Source organism: Diabrotica undecimpunctata, chromosome 7 (assembly GCF_040954645.1).
Source record: "Diabrotica undecimpunctata isolate CICGRU chromosome 7, icDiaUnde3, whole genome shotgun sequence".
NCBI classification, from domain to species: domain Eukaryota; kingdom Metazoa; phylum Arthropoda; class Insecta; order Coleoptera; family Chrysomelidae; genus Diabrotica; species Diabrotica undecimpunctata.
In genome coordinates this window covers 113,880,065-113,898,785 of record NC_092809.1, presented here as the reverse complement: position 1 = coordinate 113,898,785, position 18,721 = coordinate 113,880,065, and the positions used below count along the sequence as shown (strand labels likewise).

Sequence of the window (18,721 nt, the reverse complement as noted above, 5' to 3'; positions counted from 1 at the left end):
TGTTTTTATTAAGAAAAATGTGGTAGACTGTGTTTAAAATATGTAATTAAAAATTGTTCTACATTGTCGCGGTTAACCAAATGAAACCCGCTAAAAAACCATTGTATTAAAAAATCAGAGTATACCAAGAATACTATTGCTATCAAACTAAAATTAGTTTTTTTTATTTAAAACACTTATTCCACATCAACCACGCAGGGTTATTAGTGGGATAACAAACATAATAGTTTTAATACGATTATGTTCATTAAATAGTATTATACAATTTTATATCTCTTAAATAATTTAACACATTTAAATTTTTATTTCTCATGATAGATTTGAGGTCTTCTGAAATTCTATGTATTCATCTTTGTTTTTGGAAACATTGGCAGTTACGCAGGAAGTTTTTCACTGTCAATGAAGTAGAGTAGTTTTTTGCAAATTGGTGGTAAATGTTGACTGATTAAAAATGTGTGTGTTACAGCGACATAAATTTAGAGACGACATAAACGTTGAACGTAATAAATTTAAAAACAGTAAGCGAATACATCTACCTGAGACAGATAATGAAAGTTAACAAAGAAAATCAAACGGCCGAAATTACAAGAAGGTTAGCGTGGGCAGGATTTGGAAAAGTGAGTTGGATCTTAAAAAAGCACTAAAATAGAACAATATTTGAAAACCAGAATGTACGATCAGTTTATCCTCCCTATACTCACGTATGGCTCACAGACGTGGACACTCACCAAGTCTAATATAGATAAAATAGTAAAGGCACAAAGAGCGATGGAAAGATCAACGCTCCGGGAGAGATTTGTAGACAAAAAAAAAACAAACAAATGGATTAGAACCAAAACCAAAGTAAAAGACGCAGGAGAACATGCTGCCAAATTAAAATGGAGCTTCGCAGGACACAATGCTCGACCGAAGGATAAAACATGGAACCACGAAATACAACAATGGAGACCATAGTTAGGAAAGAGAAGCAGAGGAAGACCACGAATGCGATTGGCTGATGACATTAAGAAGATCGGAGGACACAACTAAAAGTAAGAGGCGCAAAATATGTAGAAAACACTGGATTGATGGCCTCTGTCCAAAGTTGGATTACTTAAGGGTGAAGAAGAAGAAGAAGAAGAAAAAGAAAAAGAAGTGTGACAGCAGTATGACCAATTCTTAAACGGTTTATAATTTATACTTGATCTCGTCTACTTGTGGGATTATTCAAAGAGCTGTTCACCTTTGGGCATATTGGGTTTAATTTGGTTGCTGAATGTTCCCAGTAATTTTGCTAGATGTTATTGCAATGAACTTTAATCAGATGTTCCAGGTCACTATAAGGATATTTTGTAATTTTTATAGTATCTTCTAAGTTTATACGGCTTGTAGTTGCTAGTTAATCTGCTTTTTCATTTCTCCAGATTCCAGTGTGCGATGGTACCCAAATGAAAGCTGTGTATTTCTTATTCATTTTTTATTGCTTGTATAGTAAGATTTGTTGTATAAATTTGCTTAAATTTCAATGACATATTAAGTGAATCTGTAATGATGTCGCACCTTATCGTGTTACTCGTATTGAAAAAAATTAAGGCTTTTAATATAGCTGTGGTCTCTCCAGTGAGTATACTACAATTTGTAGGTAAGTGTATACTGTAGGAGTTTTCTTCATCAGAATAGTAAGTAGCAACATGTCCATCTGGGGTTTTAGAGGCGTCGTTATAGATTTGAAAGTAGTTGTGGTAATGGGGTATGATTTCTGCAAAAAAATGTTTAATTATCGACAAATTTGTATTTGATTTCAGATACTTTCTTAGTTTAAGTTCAATGGTCAGCAGGAGGGTTGTCCATGAAGGAGAGATTGTATTTGTATATTGCAATAGAGTAAGTTGATTCATGTTAAAATTTGTGACTTGTGTTCTTTCTATTAGAGGTATATAGTTTATTGTCTTTTTAAATGAGAGGATGCCAGGGTGAAAAATTTGGGAGAAAAGGGGATGTTATTTTTTAATTGAAATTTTGGCAATGTAGTTTAGTGATAATTTTTGTCGCCTTAGGTTTAGAGGTAGCTCTTTAGCTAGAACTTGTAGACTACTAGTGGGACTAGTTATAAATACACCAAGTGCCAATCTCAAAGCTTTCGATTGAATACTGTTAAGCTTTTTTAAGGTAGTTTTGCTTGCAGCGTTATAACAAATGCAACCGTAATATAGTTTGCCTCTACTGAGTGATTTATACAAGTTTATTAATATTTTAGTATCTGCTCCCCAAACTTTATTAGACACAATTTTAAGTATATTTAATCTAGATTGGCAGTTGTTGTAGTTTGTTGATATGCAATTTCCAATTTAGGGTTCTGGTAAAAGTTAAACCTAGAAAATTAAGTCCTGATTGTTTAAAGTTAGGTTGAGGTTTAGTTGAATACCGAGATATGTTTTTATTAAATAATATGTATTGTGTTTTTTCTGTAGAGAAGTTTAACCCAGTTTTTAACATCCAATGTTCAAGCCAAGTTAAAAAATTTTGTAAAATTTTAGTTGCCGATTCTATATTGTTTGATTTAGTATAAACTACGATGTTGTCTGCACAAATACTGGCTTTAATAGGTGCTCTAATTTCATGAATACCACTATTGATAGCAATTAAGAATAATGTTGGACTTATTATGGAACCTTGAGGGAACCATTATTAAAATTAGTTATTCACTATATACAGACAGTTTATCCAATAACATAAGAGGGATTTATATTTGTATTTTTGTTTAATTAGCATAAAGAAATGCCTCTATTATAAATAAAAAGGTCGATTTCATGGACAAATTAGTTACTCTCTGCGGTGTTACTAAAAAGGGCGGTGTCAGGAACAACACCCCAGTCTGTGCAGCATAAGTTTTTATAATATCGTCTTTTAAGTATAGCCTTAAAATCATAAAATAACATCGCATAAACTTTAATTTAAGCTTTTAGACGTTTATTTTGGAATGGATGTTATTGCGTTATTACCGCTCAAAATTGAAAAACGGTACTTTATCAAATTAATCATAGTTTTTATAAAAATGCTATTTTTTGTATACTAATTCAATAAAAGTTTCTAACAAAAGTGAAATTTTGTAAAGCTGGATCGATCCATTTATTTATCGTAAAAATTACGATATCTAATCCAAGGCGCATTATTTTTTTAAAGTTGTATCACTATAATGTAAAATAAACCCTAAAAAATGTTTTCATCCCTTATATATTACATTAAAAATATGGTAAATTTTTTTAATACCATTTGGAGCTGGATCACTCCTAACTATTATAGCAGTAAGACCTACAGTTAAAAAAAAAAGTTGTTGCGACCAATAGGGGCTAACATAGCCTCTTTAAAGAAAATCGCTGCCATTTTATTTATACCAAATATGAATCGAAAAGAACGTGATTTGATACTCAATGATCTATATTTTTAAGAAAATATTTAAAATGTTTAAAAGATGCTTTTTCATTATAATAAAGTTGACCTTCTGCGAAGTGACAGCGTACCCATGGTTGTAGAGGAAATGTTTCTGCGGCCAACACGACAGGCAAGAAAATTGAATCCGGAATTTCAAATAAAAAAACAAAAATATCTACGTAGTCTACGTATATCAACTTTTTGCATCCAGTTTTAAATTTAATATTTTATCTCACAAATTTTCCATATTTTTTATAACAATTATAACATTTTCTATAATTAATTTACTTCTCGATGGGAAATTCCTATTATATTCTCCCAAAGTAGGAAGTAATTCCCCCGAAAAAATATTTAATGGAAAAATATATATTTTATATATTATACATTTGTAGCGTAACATAAACATTGCTTTAAACAAAATTTATTTATTATTTTACCTCTTATTATAATTTTACTAAAATGCCTATGTAAAGCTACATATACCATTTTTCAAAGTAAAAACGTTGCACGTCACGATTTATATAAAGTGACGTCACTTATATTTAAAATTTTCAGAACGTCAACCTTAGAATTTAAATTTTCCTAACATAGCTAATAATACGAAACCCATACGGAACGGCTCGATCTTTCATAGGCGTCAACATGGTATAATAATTAGAAAAATATAATCATCATTATATTGGGAATTTTAGAATTATATTGATTAAATAACCAAAAACATTTATTATTATTAATATAAATTTTATGAAATAACTTTTTAAGTCTAATATTCCACAAAATTATAATTTTAATTAAATATATTAGACAATTGTATGTAAATGATACGGGAATAATTCAAATTTTAATGACAGTTCAGCGTGTGGCAAAATTGTTTAAAGTGTTGCCGCTTTTTTAGAGTAAGAATTTTGTTTATGTTTTGATTTCTTACACAAGTTGGTCATAATATATTATATATTAATAAATTGTTTTTATAAATTCATATTAAATTTAGAATAATAGCTTTAAAAACTAATTATTGTTGTGCATTGAGATTGTAGTATGCCAAAACAACTAAATAGTCTGTAGAAAGCTGATAAGCATTCATATAAGATGGATTATTTTGAACAAGAAGTAATGGCGGGACGTTTTTCCTATTAATGCTCTAAAAGAGGTAAGTTTAAAATTTAGAATATATAATTTTGTATTAAAATATTTTCTTATATATTTTAGTGTGTTGCAGTAATCTTAAAACTAAGTGTATTTACTGTTAATTATAATAGTTTGACAAATAATTGACATTTTAAAAATTCCTCACTTACTAACTATTCTGATGTTTTGGTAACGCTGAGGGGTTCTGACGTGGAAAATATTGAATGACGTACAATCATTTTTATATGAAAAATTCTATATACAGGGTGACTCATGAGAAATTATACATACTCCTACCTCCAACAGAGACCCCTATAGGGAATAACAAATGACTATTAATACGTGTCTGCTTCCATTGTTGAATAATATACAGGGTGAGTTATATTTTGACTGAAACGGTTTTGAACGGTTAAATTGATGTATCTCATATTTTGATCAAACGGTACTTTTTTTTTCATAGCAAAAATTTCACCTAGTATACGGTTTGTAAAAATTCTAATTAGAATTTTATAAATAAGACTAATATATACACTCGCGATCATAAAATCCGGATCAACTTAAAAATTTCAAGTTTCTTGAATATTTTTGCATCTGGTTCTGTAATAACCTTTTTTTTTAAGCTAATGTATTTTTTATTTGTCATCAGTGTTTGTTTTGAAAGAAAAAAAAACGGTTTTTTATTGTTTTTATTGAAAAATCAGAAAACAAACCAAATTGTTGAAACAGACATACGAAAGAAAAAATGAAAAATACAGAACGTGGTAAAACATCAGTGGAATTTCAATGACTAATATCGTGTATTGACTCCCCTTGCTCTAATAACCTCTTGCAGACAACGGGGCATATTCTCAATTTTTCTCCGGATTACATGTTAAGGTATGTTATTCCACTCTCTCACTAACAGATCCTTAAGCTCATGTGCGTTGTTAGGAGGAGGTATATGGGTTTGAATACGTTTTTTTAAATTGTCCCAGAGATGTTTGATAGGATTCAGGTCCGGAGACCTAGCTGGTCAGGGTAACCCCGTAATTCTAACCTTGGGAAAGTATTGCATACTGATCCTGGCAACGTGCGGTCGCGCGTTGTCCTGCATAAAAACGGCGTCTTCTCCAAGCCCTGCCATGGTGGGCATAACATTTTCTTCCAAAATCTCCGTAATGTACCTTCGTGCAGTTAATTACCCATTTTTGATGAAGGGTAATTCTGTGCGGAAGTCGGAAGATACACCTCCCCAAGCCATGACCGGGCCTTCACCAAATGACATTCTTCTAGCAATGCAAGCTTATGAAAATCGTTCACCAGTTCTCCTCCAAACTCTTACACGTCCATTGGATCCATTTAGGCAGAAACAGGATTCATCTGAGAATAACACTTTGCTCCAAATCATTAATTCCCCAATGCGCGTATTGTCGAGCAAAAGCTAGTCGTGCAACTCGATGCGCCCAGCCAAGTGGCGGTCCTGTAGCCATTACCCGAGAAGATAGTCCAGAAGAACGAACTCTTCTCCTGACTGTTCCAATGCTAACATTGCAATTTCGTACTTCCTGTAGGCAATTTCGATGCATAACCCCAGTTGAGGTCCGGTTTCGTAAAGCCTGAAACACAAGAAAACGGTCATCTCGTGCCGTGGTCGTTCTTCTTCGTCCAGAGCCAGATCGTCTGGTTAGCAAACTCGTCTCCTGAAAGCGTTGAAGCACCCGTTGACCCGTAGAACGGCTTACACCAACAGCTCTTGCGGCTTGCCGTTGACTGTGAACGTCTTCCACAAACGCAACAATGCGTGCCGTTTCAACAACAGTCAAGGCGTTTTTGGCAAAAAATAAACAATAATAAACACTATTAATGGCACTAATAAACACTAATGGCGGCAATAATAAACGTTTGTTTGTTGCGTCGAAGCACAAATGAGACATTTAAAACAAGCGGCAGTTACAGGTACCGTTCATTTTGGGAAGTTTACAGTTTTCCGCGCAATCGGCATTATTGGAATTCTTTGTTACAAAGGAAACCGCTAAGCTGACAACAATTCTCAGAAACATGCATTAGTTTGTATTTGTGTTATTATTATTTACGATAAAGCTCGTTAAAAATGAAATAACGGCGATTTTCAAGGTGACCCGGATTTTATTATCGCGAGTGTACAATATACAATTAAAATGTTATATTTATTTTTCTCCTCACAATATTACTTATTTTTTAATTAAAAATGTTAAATTTGACTATAAATTAAAAGCTTAGCAAAGTGAACCATCGATGTAAAAAATGTAGCTTTTCTTTAAATTTAGCATTTATCACACAAATCCGACCTGATTTAATCTGAAAAAAATCAGGTCCGGTTTTAAAAAATTAGTTCGTTTTGTTCATAGCAAAAATTTTAGCAAAGTATAGCAAAGTGAACCATAGATGTCAATAATGTTTCTTTTAAAACAAACCAAACTTAATTTGTCTTCAAGTTGACTAAGAAAAGTTCGATTTTTTTACATCGATGGTTAACTTTGCTTTTTAATTCATAGTCAAATTTTATTAAGGTTTTAATTAAAAATTAGGTAATCGTTTGAGAAGAAAAATAAATACGGCGTTTTAATTTTCTTAGTCTAATTTAAAAAATTCTTATTAGAGTTTTTAAGAACCGAATACGTGGTGAAATTTTTGGTTTAAAGAACACTAACTGATTTTTTAAAGCCGGACCTGGTTTTTTTTCTAGTTTAAATACACATTTGTCCAAATTATTAGATTCATTGAACTTAGCGTTCAAAAGTTACGACTACATTTTTTCCATAGAAAATTAATTCATTTCAGTAAAATGGGAAGCAAACATTTAGTTTCCATATCTTATCTTAAAATCATGAAATATTTTCTTGTTGTTTTTCACAATCTAATAGGATGTATGGTAGATGATCTAAAATATTTTTTTTTAATTAATTAATTAAATTAACGGTAACACACCGTCTAAATTGAAGTAAATCCAGTTAACCGATAAACAGTGTCCCAGTTGTCCAAGATGAGAAGAGAAAAACACAGTTTTTATACGACAACTGCGCATTGGTCACAATAGAATAACCTACACATATTTAATTTCTCGTGGACACCCACTGTCGTGTTTTGATTGCAACTCTTTACAGCTCATTCCTCACATATTTACACCATATCACACTTGACTGACAACAGGAAAAGAAAACTAAAAAAAACCTACAGAAAAGCTTAAAAAGTTTGCTTAACACTTTTCAAAACAATATTATTTTTTACGAGGCATGTTACACTGTAAATTTAAAATGTTCCTTTCTGTATTTTTGACTAGATATTTTTATATTATTTGTTTAGTTTATGTTTGCAATATTTACAGGTTTAAATATTACGCATTTAAAAATAAAGCCTAGTTTTGACCTTAATTCTGACCATAGCGCCATATTAATAATAACATTAAGCACAGTCATAATATACAATCAAAAGCCATTAAGACCATCTAACAAAAAAATAAATTGTGAACAATTTGAACACATCTTGAACCAGAATATAAAGTTAGATCACCGAATAAAAGAATCTGATGAGCTGTAATTTGCAGTACAAAATCTAACGGCTGTAATACAAAACGCTGCTTGGGAATCTACTCCTAGAAGTAAAAAGGATAATCCTGAAGACAACAATGTGCCATTACATATCAAACAAATTTTAACTGAAAAAAGGAGAGCGCGTGCAAAATTGCAAAGGTTTTCAAATCCACACGATAAGACACAGCTAAATAGACTAACACACTAACTAACGTTAGCGCTAAATCAAGCTCGTAATGACACCTTTAATATTTATATTAACAATCTCTCTTCAGATGACCACTCTATATGGAGACCAACTAAAAAATTCAAGAAATCGACACTACCAATTCCTCTAATAAGAAAACCTGAAGTTGGGCGCAAACTGACAATGAAAAAGCTAATGTAGTTGCAGAATATTTAGAGAATATAATATATCCTCCAAATTAAGGTCAAAACATAAATGATGATGTAGTTTGCGAATATCTAGATGCACCCTGCCAACTATTACCTACAATAAAAGCATTGTCCCGATTCGAGGTTCGCAGAATAATACTAAGTACCAACTCTCAAAAAGCCCCAGGATACAATTTAATCAATGGGAGAGTTATAAAACATCTACTCAGGAAAGCAGTTCTCATGCTTACTATTATCTATAATAGAATGCTGCAATTAAGCCATTTTCAAATCCTTTTGAAATATGATCATATTTTAATGATTGGTAAAAGCCAGTTATAGTGCATACAGATATTCAACAATCCAAGAGTGTGATAAAATAGTGAATAAAATCAAAAAAGTTTAGATGAAAAGACTGTGTGCGCCTCAGTATTTCTCGATATTCAGCAGGCTTTTGATAAAGTCTGGCACAACGGTTTGCTATATAAATTAAAATCTTTACTACCTAGCGATATGTACCTTATCCTGAAGTTCTATATTAACGAACGTTCGTTCCAAGTAAAAATCAAAATTGATTTCCCAACCTATCACTCAATCCAATCCGAAGATCCTCAGGGAAGTGTCCTTTTCTGTACCTAATCTTCACTGCTGACATACCTATTACAGTGACATCACAGTGGCGACTTTTGTCGATGATAGCCGTTTTAGTTTCAAACATAGACCCAGACATAGCATCCTGAAAAGCTGCAAAATTACTTGCATACATTAGAGAATTAGATGACAAAATGGAAAATTAAGTCAATGACAAAAAATTAGCTTAAAATATATTTACAACAAGAAGACGCACTTGTCCACAAATTAGTCTAAATAATCTTCGCATTCCTGCTAGACACATTGTAAAATATATTGGGTTACATTTGGAACGAAAGCTTACCTCGAAGCAACACATTTACCAAAAAAAAACTCAGCTTAATATAAAATTAAAATTAATGAATTGGTTACTTGGCAGAAAGTCACAACTGTCATTGTAGAACAAAATACTACTTTACAAAGTCATACTAAAACCAATATGAACTTACGTTGTACAACTTTGGTGCTGTAGTAAAAACATTGAGTATGATAGCTAGCGTGCCTTAGTATATAAGCAATGCAATCATCGACAATGACCTAGGAGCACCTTAATTTAACGTACCATAGCCAAATTATCAGTGAATTATATCAGCCACCAATGGAGGAACGAAGACTAAAGAGGACTTGGCCAGAAGACCTGGTTACATAGGTTAAAATGGAGAACTTTGGACGGTACCCAAATCAAGTAAATATTGTCATCGCATTTACTAATTACTCAATGTACTGTTTATGAGTAAATTCTAAATAAGGTAAGAGTACCAGTTATTGGCCTCTTAAGGAGAGCATGTCGATATATCTATGAAATGTTTTGTCACTGTGGCCTATTGTAACTATTTTTAACACCATGGAATTTTATTATTATTTCTACATATTGCAAAATTTTATTACGTTAATATTTCATGTGTGAAAATATTTTAAATGTGTTCTTTTGTAAACGTGCAAATGAACCACTTATTGGCCACCCTGTTCCAGTTATTGACACCATATGTGTTAGTGATTGACCATCATTTTTTAAAGAAATATTTTACCAAATAATTCGTAAGTTAAAATAGATAGATAGGTAGGTGTTTGGGTAAGCAAGGATTTTGTGATGAGTGTGGACACAAAAAAAAACACGTGTCAAAGTAAACTTTTATTTTTTATTTTGGCAAGATTCGCAAACATATACTTGATCTGTGTCGCCATAGAATCTTGTTATGCAAGTTACATGATATGTTCTAAGACACATTTGACATCTAATGCCTTCTTTACACTCTGTAATATTTAGTATACATAGATAACAAAGGTAAATGCTGAAAAGATTTGTTTCAATATTTGGTAATCATCAGATTGAGTTTTACAATCATTTGGACATAGCTTTTTAATTTTGTCATTGCCAACTATTTCACAAAATTGTTTAAAAGAATTTGTTGTATTTCTTTCCCAAGATATTTTGAATAGTCAAGAATTCCAAGGAAATATACCGCATGCCCTAAACCCACTTCTGATAACATCTGAATTTAACCTATCTATAGCAGATTTTAAAACAGGGGCAAAATGTACTTTCGTTAACACTTTTTGGTGGTTGTCTCTCCTAAACTGAAGCACAGCTTTGCTCCAAAAAGTTTTTAGAGGCTTAAATGCAGCGACATCCGCTGGTTGCAATAATCTCGTGGCATTAGGATATAACGCTACTAAAATAATTTTTATATCTGTACAAAGTTAACTTGTCTGTACAGTTAAATAGGTTTTATGCCCATCAACAAAAAGTATCACCGGACGTGTAATATTATTTCGATCTAAATAAGGGTTAAATATATTTCCAATATATTTATAAAAGTTTTTGTTGTCCATCCAACCATTTTCAGTTAAACCAATACCCCACGAATTCGGCACAGCACTTAGTATATCATTTGGCAATCTTTTATGGGGATAAATTATCATAGGAGGTAAAATATTGCCTATTGCAGAAAATGTGAATATAACTGTTAAGTTAACCTTTGGGTTATGTTCAATTTCATAGACGTTTCTGGAACCCTTCATAGCCAAAACCTTTTTATTTTTGGGACATAAATAAAAACATGTCTCGTCACCATTGAAGATTCTTGTTGGGTCTTGAAGAACGTCTGAAAGTCCTTTTTTATTTAGATAAGATTTTATGTTGTCAAACCATTTGATAATATCCCTTTGGTTAATGTTTAAACTTGCTGATGTCACTCCCTCTGAAGTCCTTAGCGAAATGTTGGGATTGCGCTTTAGAAATGCTGATAGCCATGTTCTACCTGGTCTATTTTCAACAAATGGATTAACTTTAGGGTTACTCTCTAAAAATGATTTAACGAAGTCCTTAATGTCGTCAACACGAACAGGAAATCGTCGATTTTGACAATGAAAAATCCAGAGTTTCAGTTGTTCCTCTTTATCCTTCGAAAGAAATGGATCTGGTCCATGGGTTATTTTGTAATGAAATTTTTCACTTTTCCGGTAACTTATAGTGGCTCTGGGAATATTAAAAATTCTTGAAGCTTCTCGCTCACTCATTTTTAATTAACTCTAACGATTTTTTAACATCGTCTTCGGAATACTTTTTTTTATAATTGTTTTCAGTATTAGATCGTTTTGGCATATTTTCTAAAACAATTTATAATAATTAGTTATTGGCCACATATAAAACACTAGTCATTAACATATGTCAATCACTAGATTCTTACAAAATCTAATGTTTCAGTTATTGGCCATCTAGGCCAATAACTGATACATTGATAATTTCATGCATTAGTAGTTGGCCACCTTAAAATTTACCTTATTTGTATAAATAACGTTATATTCGTTATGCAGTTTGGAACAGGACATAGACTATATTCTCACAAAAACATAAAATATAAAGTAGAAAGTAAATTGCAGTTTATAGTACTTACCGACCAACACAAGTTTCTATAGGTAAATAGCAAAATTTCGGTTGCAAACTAGCGGCACAGAACAGTGTCTCATTCAACACCGAATACTGACTAAAATTTAATAGTTACCTTGAAACTAGATGTGTCATACTCTAGGAGACATGTTGCCAAACGTAAAAAAAGTAGTTAGAATTAACAAAATACCAACATTTTCCTAATTCTAATCAAAACATATTAGTAGGCCAATAACTAGCACATGGCCAACAACTGGTGCATTTACCCTATGCGTTTAAAAATAAAAAAAAGTGTTTATTCTAATTTAAGTATTATAATAGGCACACATAATATTTATTCTGTAATTTGACTACTTAAAAGACGAAACACTTTTTTTATTTACGTCTCCTTGCCACCCTGTATAAAAATCTTCAGTAGAACTCATACAATGGGAACACTAAAGGTATCCCAAAAGTTTGCGAAATTCTAACCGCAGTCGTTACATGCACTTGAATTTTTATTTGTGCCAGTACAAAGAGCATCACGCTTCAATAAATAAAATAATGAGCACTGGGGAGTTCCAAAAGACTTCCCTATTCCGTTCCTTGCCGGATTTACCAAAAGATGTGCATAACTACACTAAATGAGCATAGAGAAGAGAGGCTTATCGATTTTTTTCTTTTATATCTTATACTTTCAAGTGTGTCTCAAGACTTTTGATATTACGGATAACGGGGGGTAACTTGATTTAAGGGTCGAATATTAAATCAACGGACAACAGTAAAGGGTTTTATTATCGGTATTATAGTCTTTAGGTGGTCCTTTCAACCCCTGATGATTTTTGGGATTAAAAACTTAAATACCTGGATTATTTAATGAATGAAAAATCCTGACTTTTTATTCTTAAATTATTTATTTTTCTTATTCTTCTTTCAGTCTTGATGTGGGCGATTAAAACTAAAAGAGATTATTATTTAACTTTTTAAATAAGTAATTATGTAAACTTTTTTGTAACTAAGAACTTTTTGCTCTATATAACTATAAAATCTTACACTGTGTATTAGTAATGATGTAAGAAGAGAATATTCTCGGCCAGAAAATTTTCGGCGAGAATTTTCTATATTTACCAAAAACGAAACAAAATAAAAACTAGGTAAATATGGGTCAAATTATTATAATTCAAAAAATATGTATATTGCTTTTGCCAATTCACCTAGTGTATTTTTTGCATCCCAAACATTGTTATTATTTTTTTATTTACAATTAAGGCGCATCAACCTATGTGGTTATTAGCGCCGCTCGGTATTACAATCTATTTTTTACATTTATGGATAATTAATACTGATTTTGACATATATAGATTTGTACATACATAACTCTGAGTTATACTAAGTACATTGGTTAATACAAGCATTGACTATTACACATTTATCTGTACACGCACTGATCTTTATATTTGGTTGTATATTCCTATTGATTTAAGAAAACTTATAATTGACGAATAGACACAGTTTTCTTCTAGACACTCGCCTTGTGTTGTCCATAGGTTACACTTTTTCCTCTCATTTGAATATGAAGGGCATTTGATTAAGCAATGTTAGACACTTAAATTGTTGAAACATTTACCCCACATTGGATGAATACTTCCAGTAATATGGTATTCATGTGTTAAGCGTGTATGTCCTCATCTCAGTCTGTTTATTATAGTTTGGTCTTTCCTGTTGGTATACTTATTCTTCCATCTTGTAACTGTTGTTTTTATGTCTCGTAGTTTTTGTTGAGATTGACTCCATTCTTGAAGCCACCGTTCATTCAATGTCGAGTTATTCCAGTGATGAAAATCTTTATTATAGGTAGGTTCTGTCAAGTCTTCGTTGTTAACTGAAGATTTGGCGGCAGCATCTACTCTTCCATTACCATGTATACCTGACATATATATGACAGAATCCACATAAATTTTACAATCGCATTCTTTTGCTGAAGTTGGTACAAATAGTTCTTTATCAATCAAAACAATGGATGAGTAGGGTAAATGGTTCCTAAGCTACTCATGGAACTTAAGGAATTTGACAGTATTAGGCACCTGTCTAAGTTGAAGTTCAGTGCATATTCTAATGCTTTGTAGATTGCGAATAGTTCTCCTGTATATACTGTGCTAAAATTTGAGATTTTGTATGAAGCATTGTAGTCGTTCTGTATGAGGGCATATCCCACTCCTTTTTCTGATTTGGAGGCATCAGTATAAATATGTTGGTAATTCTGGTACTCATCAATTTTACTGTAAAATTGTTTAACCCTAGAGGAAGCATTAAGTTGATTACTAGTCTTTGTTAAAGTCAAGTCTGGGAAGGGTTTTCTGACCATCCAAGGGGGAGCGGTTAAAATGATTGTTTGGTATATTTTAGGGAAGACAATATTATTGCTGGTCATGTATCTATTAAGTCTTTCATAAAAAGGGGGTTTAGATCTTTTTTTGTTAAGATATGTTGTATGGAAACAAGAAGCAAAGACATTGTTTCTAACGGGATTTTCACTATTTGCTGAAACGTTTGCAGCATATGCTAAGTTAAGATATTGTCTTCTTAATTCCAGTGGCATTTCTCCTACTAAACATAGTAAGCTATTTGTAGGTGTGGTACAAAAAGCTTCTAAGGCTATTCTTACAGCAGCATTTTGGATTTTTTGCAACTCTTTTAAAAGCTATTTACTGGTAGACCCATACACTATTAAACCGTAATCGACTTTTGATCTAATAAGGCTTTTATATACTGTCAATAGGATATCTTGATCACATCCCCAAATTTTTAGTAGATAGGACTTTCATTATGTTCAAATATTGTTGACAAGATATTTTAAGATGATAAATATGTTATTACTTTTTAAATGGGAATAAGCCACAATTAAAGGTTAAAATACGTTTATTGACGTTTCAATTTCCACTTCGTAAATCGTTCTCAAAATACAAACATTAGTAAATTAAACAAATTTTTGTTTTTTTGCTACTTAGTGAAAAATTCTTCTAATAATTTAATTTTATCTGACTCATTTATATTGACAATTCAGACATACATTATACATTTTAAAGTAGACGACTTTAAAATGATATTGCCAATATTGTTGAGTTGCGCTCCTGGGACGACTTTACTTATAAGATAGTTCATTCGATTATATGAACTTTAACTTCAACTTGAGAATATCCATCAGAAAAGATCATAGCATGTAATTCGTCTTTAAAAAGACAAATACATGCCATGATGACAGTAAAATTCTCCTGTTAGTGATTCCATAGTAAATTATGAGGGAAAAACCAGGAAAAAACCTCATAATACTATCCCGACATGGTAAGTATTTGGTCGTGCATTTAGTTTACCTTCAATAAACACCAAATTCTGATTTTATATGTTTGTTATTTAAAAAACATAAATGATGTATGCTCTATATGTTACTGACTTACTAATAATGGTATTTTCCTTTTAATAACTTCCTCTTTCAATATGGGTAACCAGATCCTATTACATTCTGCCGAGAAATTTGCGACACAATTGGTCTCATTTAGCATAATTAGAGCCGCTTCTTTGAGTTTTCACTTTTTACCATCCGTTTCTTTTAGGACTATATTTGAATCATTCCATTGAATCCTATGTTCATTATCCCATGCGTGTTTACATATTTGAGATCTATCAAATTTTCTATTTTTAATATAAGATTTATGTTCACTTATTCTAACATTTAATGGCCTTGATGTTTCACCTAAATAAAACTGATCGCATTCACAAGGTATTTTATAAATGCAATTCTTTGTCATTTCTTGTTCATTGTTAGGTTTGGTTTTGGACAAAATAGATCTCAACGTGTTTGTTGTTTTGAATGTTGTTGAAATGTTGAATTTATTTAATATTCTTTTAAGTTTTTCTGATAATCCTTTTATGTATGGTATTGTTATTTTCCTCGTATTATTCCTTGTGTATGCTGTAGGATATCGTTCTAAGTTGTTTTGTTCTATTCGATCGATTGTTGAAAACTCCTTATTTATAAACGATAAAGGATAATCATTTTTTAATAAAACAGATGTTAACAAATGTTTTTCCTCCAAGAACGAATTTTCGTTAGAACAAGTAATTTTGGCTCTATCATATAAGGATTTATTGATTCCCTTTTTAATATTAATATTGTGATTTGATTTCAAATTTAAGTATCTGTTGGTGTGTGTTGGTTTTCTATATACCTGAGTTTCATATCCAGTATCGTTCTTAGAGATTAAAACATCCAGGAAAGGTAGTGTCTTATTATATTCCCTTTTCATGGTAAATGTGATTGTTTCTTCTTTATCGATTATATCATCTAGGAATGTGTCCAATACCTCTAATTCATGAGGCCGTATTGAGAATACATCATCTACATATCTCCACCATACTGTGGGTTTTAAATTTTGTTTAGAAATAATATTTGTTTCAAAATCTTCCATAAATATATCGGCTAATAATGGAGATTTAATTAATTAATTTAATTTAATTATTTTTCCTGGTTTTTCACTCATAATTTACTATGGAATCACTAACAGGAGAATTTTACTGTCATCATGGCATGTATTTGTATTTTTAAAGACGAATTAAAGATAAAATTAAATTATTAGAAGAATTTTTCACTAAGTAACAAAAAAACAAAAACTTTTTTAATTTACTAATGTTTGTATTTTGAGAACGATTTCCGAAGTGGAAATTGAAACGTCAATAAACGTAATTTAACCTTTAATTGTGGCTTATTCCCATTTAAATATTAATTACTTTAAAATGCCATAAGAAAATAGCTTCAGAACAATATGATAAATATGTTTCTTAAAATTTAAATGTTTGCCAAAATTAATTACAAGGAATTTGATGCAATCAACATATTCTATTTTTGTATTAAAGATTGTAAGTTCTGGACTACTAACATTACGTTTTCTGGTGAAATGGATACATTTACTTTTGTTGGAGCAAAATTTCATTCCCGACTTCATTTTCCTTTTTGCTAATGCAGAAATAGTATCTTGTGAGGTTTGTTTAATTAGTTCTATTATTCTTCCTTTAAAGTAAATTATGAGATCATCTGCGTATAGCCTACTCTTTACTGGTGGAGTATCATTTTCCATAATACTGTTAATAACAATAAAAAAAATAGTAACACGAACCGATGATCCTTGAGGGGTACAATTTTCCTGTATTCTTGTTTTAGAAATGAAATCGTGTACTTTTACTTGGAAGCTTCAGTTTTAAACATTATTATTCTTGAAGCCCAAACACCTACTTGCCGCTTCGCTCATGAAATGCTTTTGGCTTTGGCCGGCTGAAGAATCGCTGACGCGATTTTAGATAAAATTCCGGAAAATCGAAGTAGCTGGGGAATCTAACGAAACACTAGCTAGGGTGTTTACAGTGTCATTATTTATTGTTTTGGTGCTATATTAAAGTGTAAATATTTAGAATGGATCGAAGTAAAGCAAAATTTACTACCAAACCTAAAAGTAATATTTGGAATTGCTTTAAAATTAAAGCAATTTTGGATACTTAAGAACCACAAAATACCCCAATACTTGAGGAGCAAAGTGTTCAACCAATGTATCCTTCCTATCATGACATATGATGTCAAATCTGGACCCTAACCAAGGCAAACATGAATAAACTAGCCACAACAGAAAGAACAATGGAAAGAGCAATCTTAGGTATACGACTGTCAGATAAAAAGAGGAACGACTGGGTAAGATCCTAAACAAAAGTCGATGACATAGCAGCATAAATTGCCAAACTTAAATAAAGCTTCGCTTGCCACACTGCTAGACAAAAAGACCAACGTTGGAATACTACAATACAACATTGGAGACCTTATGAAAATAAACGACCAAGAGGAAGACCACAGATGAGATGGATTGATGACATTAAAAGAATAGCCGGAACAAATTGAAAATATGTTGCTCAGGATAGAGACTGATGAAAGAAGTTGGGAGAGGCCTATGTCCAAACATGGACGACAGAAGGCTAAGAAGAAGAAAATTAAAAACGTACAAGGTAAAACAATGTACTTTTGTAAATTTTGTGATAGTCAATACGTAAAAAATGTAACAAGAATGACAAAACATATAGAAAAATGTGTTAAATGCCCGGTGGGAGCGAGACAATTATTTGAAAAGCATCAGTTCATCAACTCCTCTTCAGTCAACACAGTTAGGCTCATCCAATGAAGTTAAGTGAAAAATATATGAAATAATTAAGGTAATAATTATAGGTGGTTTCTTATGGCTATATAAAATAAAAATTTTGTTAATAAAAAGTTTGGCAGGTAATAATATTTTTACCGAACTTTTTTTGTAATCTTTTTATGTTCATTCATTTATACAGGGTATTACTTAAAGTAAGATATTTCATGTTTTACATAAAATTAAAAGATTGAGGTAAGATTATTTTGTAATTAACTAGACCTTGAACGACTAGTTGTTTTATACGATGTTCCAAAAGTGGGTAATAACCCTATAAAACGTACAATATTCTAGACTGAAGCGTAGATTTTATAGGCTGTTTTATAAAACGGATGTCTGGCTGTTATTGATTAAAAAACGTATTTTTTGAAATGTTGTTGATTAAAAAATGTATTTTCTGTTTACAGATAAGCAATGTGATGACATGGACACTAGAAGTACTGTTAGTGTCTACAGCTCCAGCTCGATATCCACATAGTCCACGCTGCGTAGTTTTGTTGACTCATCATCTAAAGAGGACCAAGAAA

At 31.6% G+C, this 18,721-nt stretch overlaps 1 protein-coding gene across 1 annotated transcript; it reads right to left on the bottom strand.

The window, feature by feature from the left end:
• Positions 1–10,793: 10,793 nt before the first annotated feature.
• On the bottom strand, positions 10,794–11,612 carry LOC140446603 (uncharacterized). The gene has a single exon (XM_072539175.1). It carries the CDS (start codon positions 11,610–11,612, stop codon positions 10,794–10,796), a length of 819 nt encoding a protein of 272 aa, XP_072395276.1.
• Between the last annotated feature and the right edge of the window lie 7,109 nt (positions 11,613–18,721).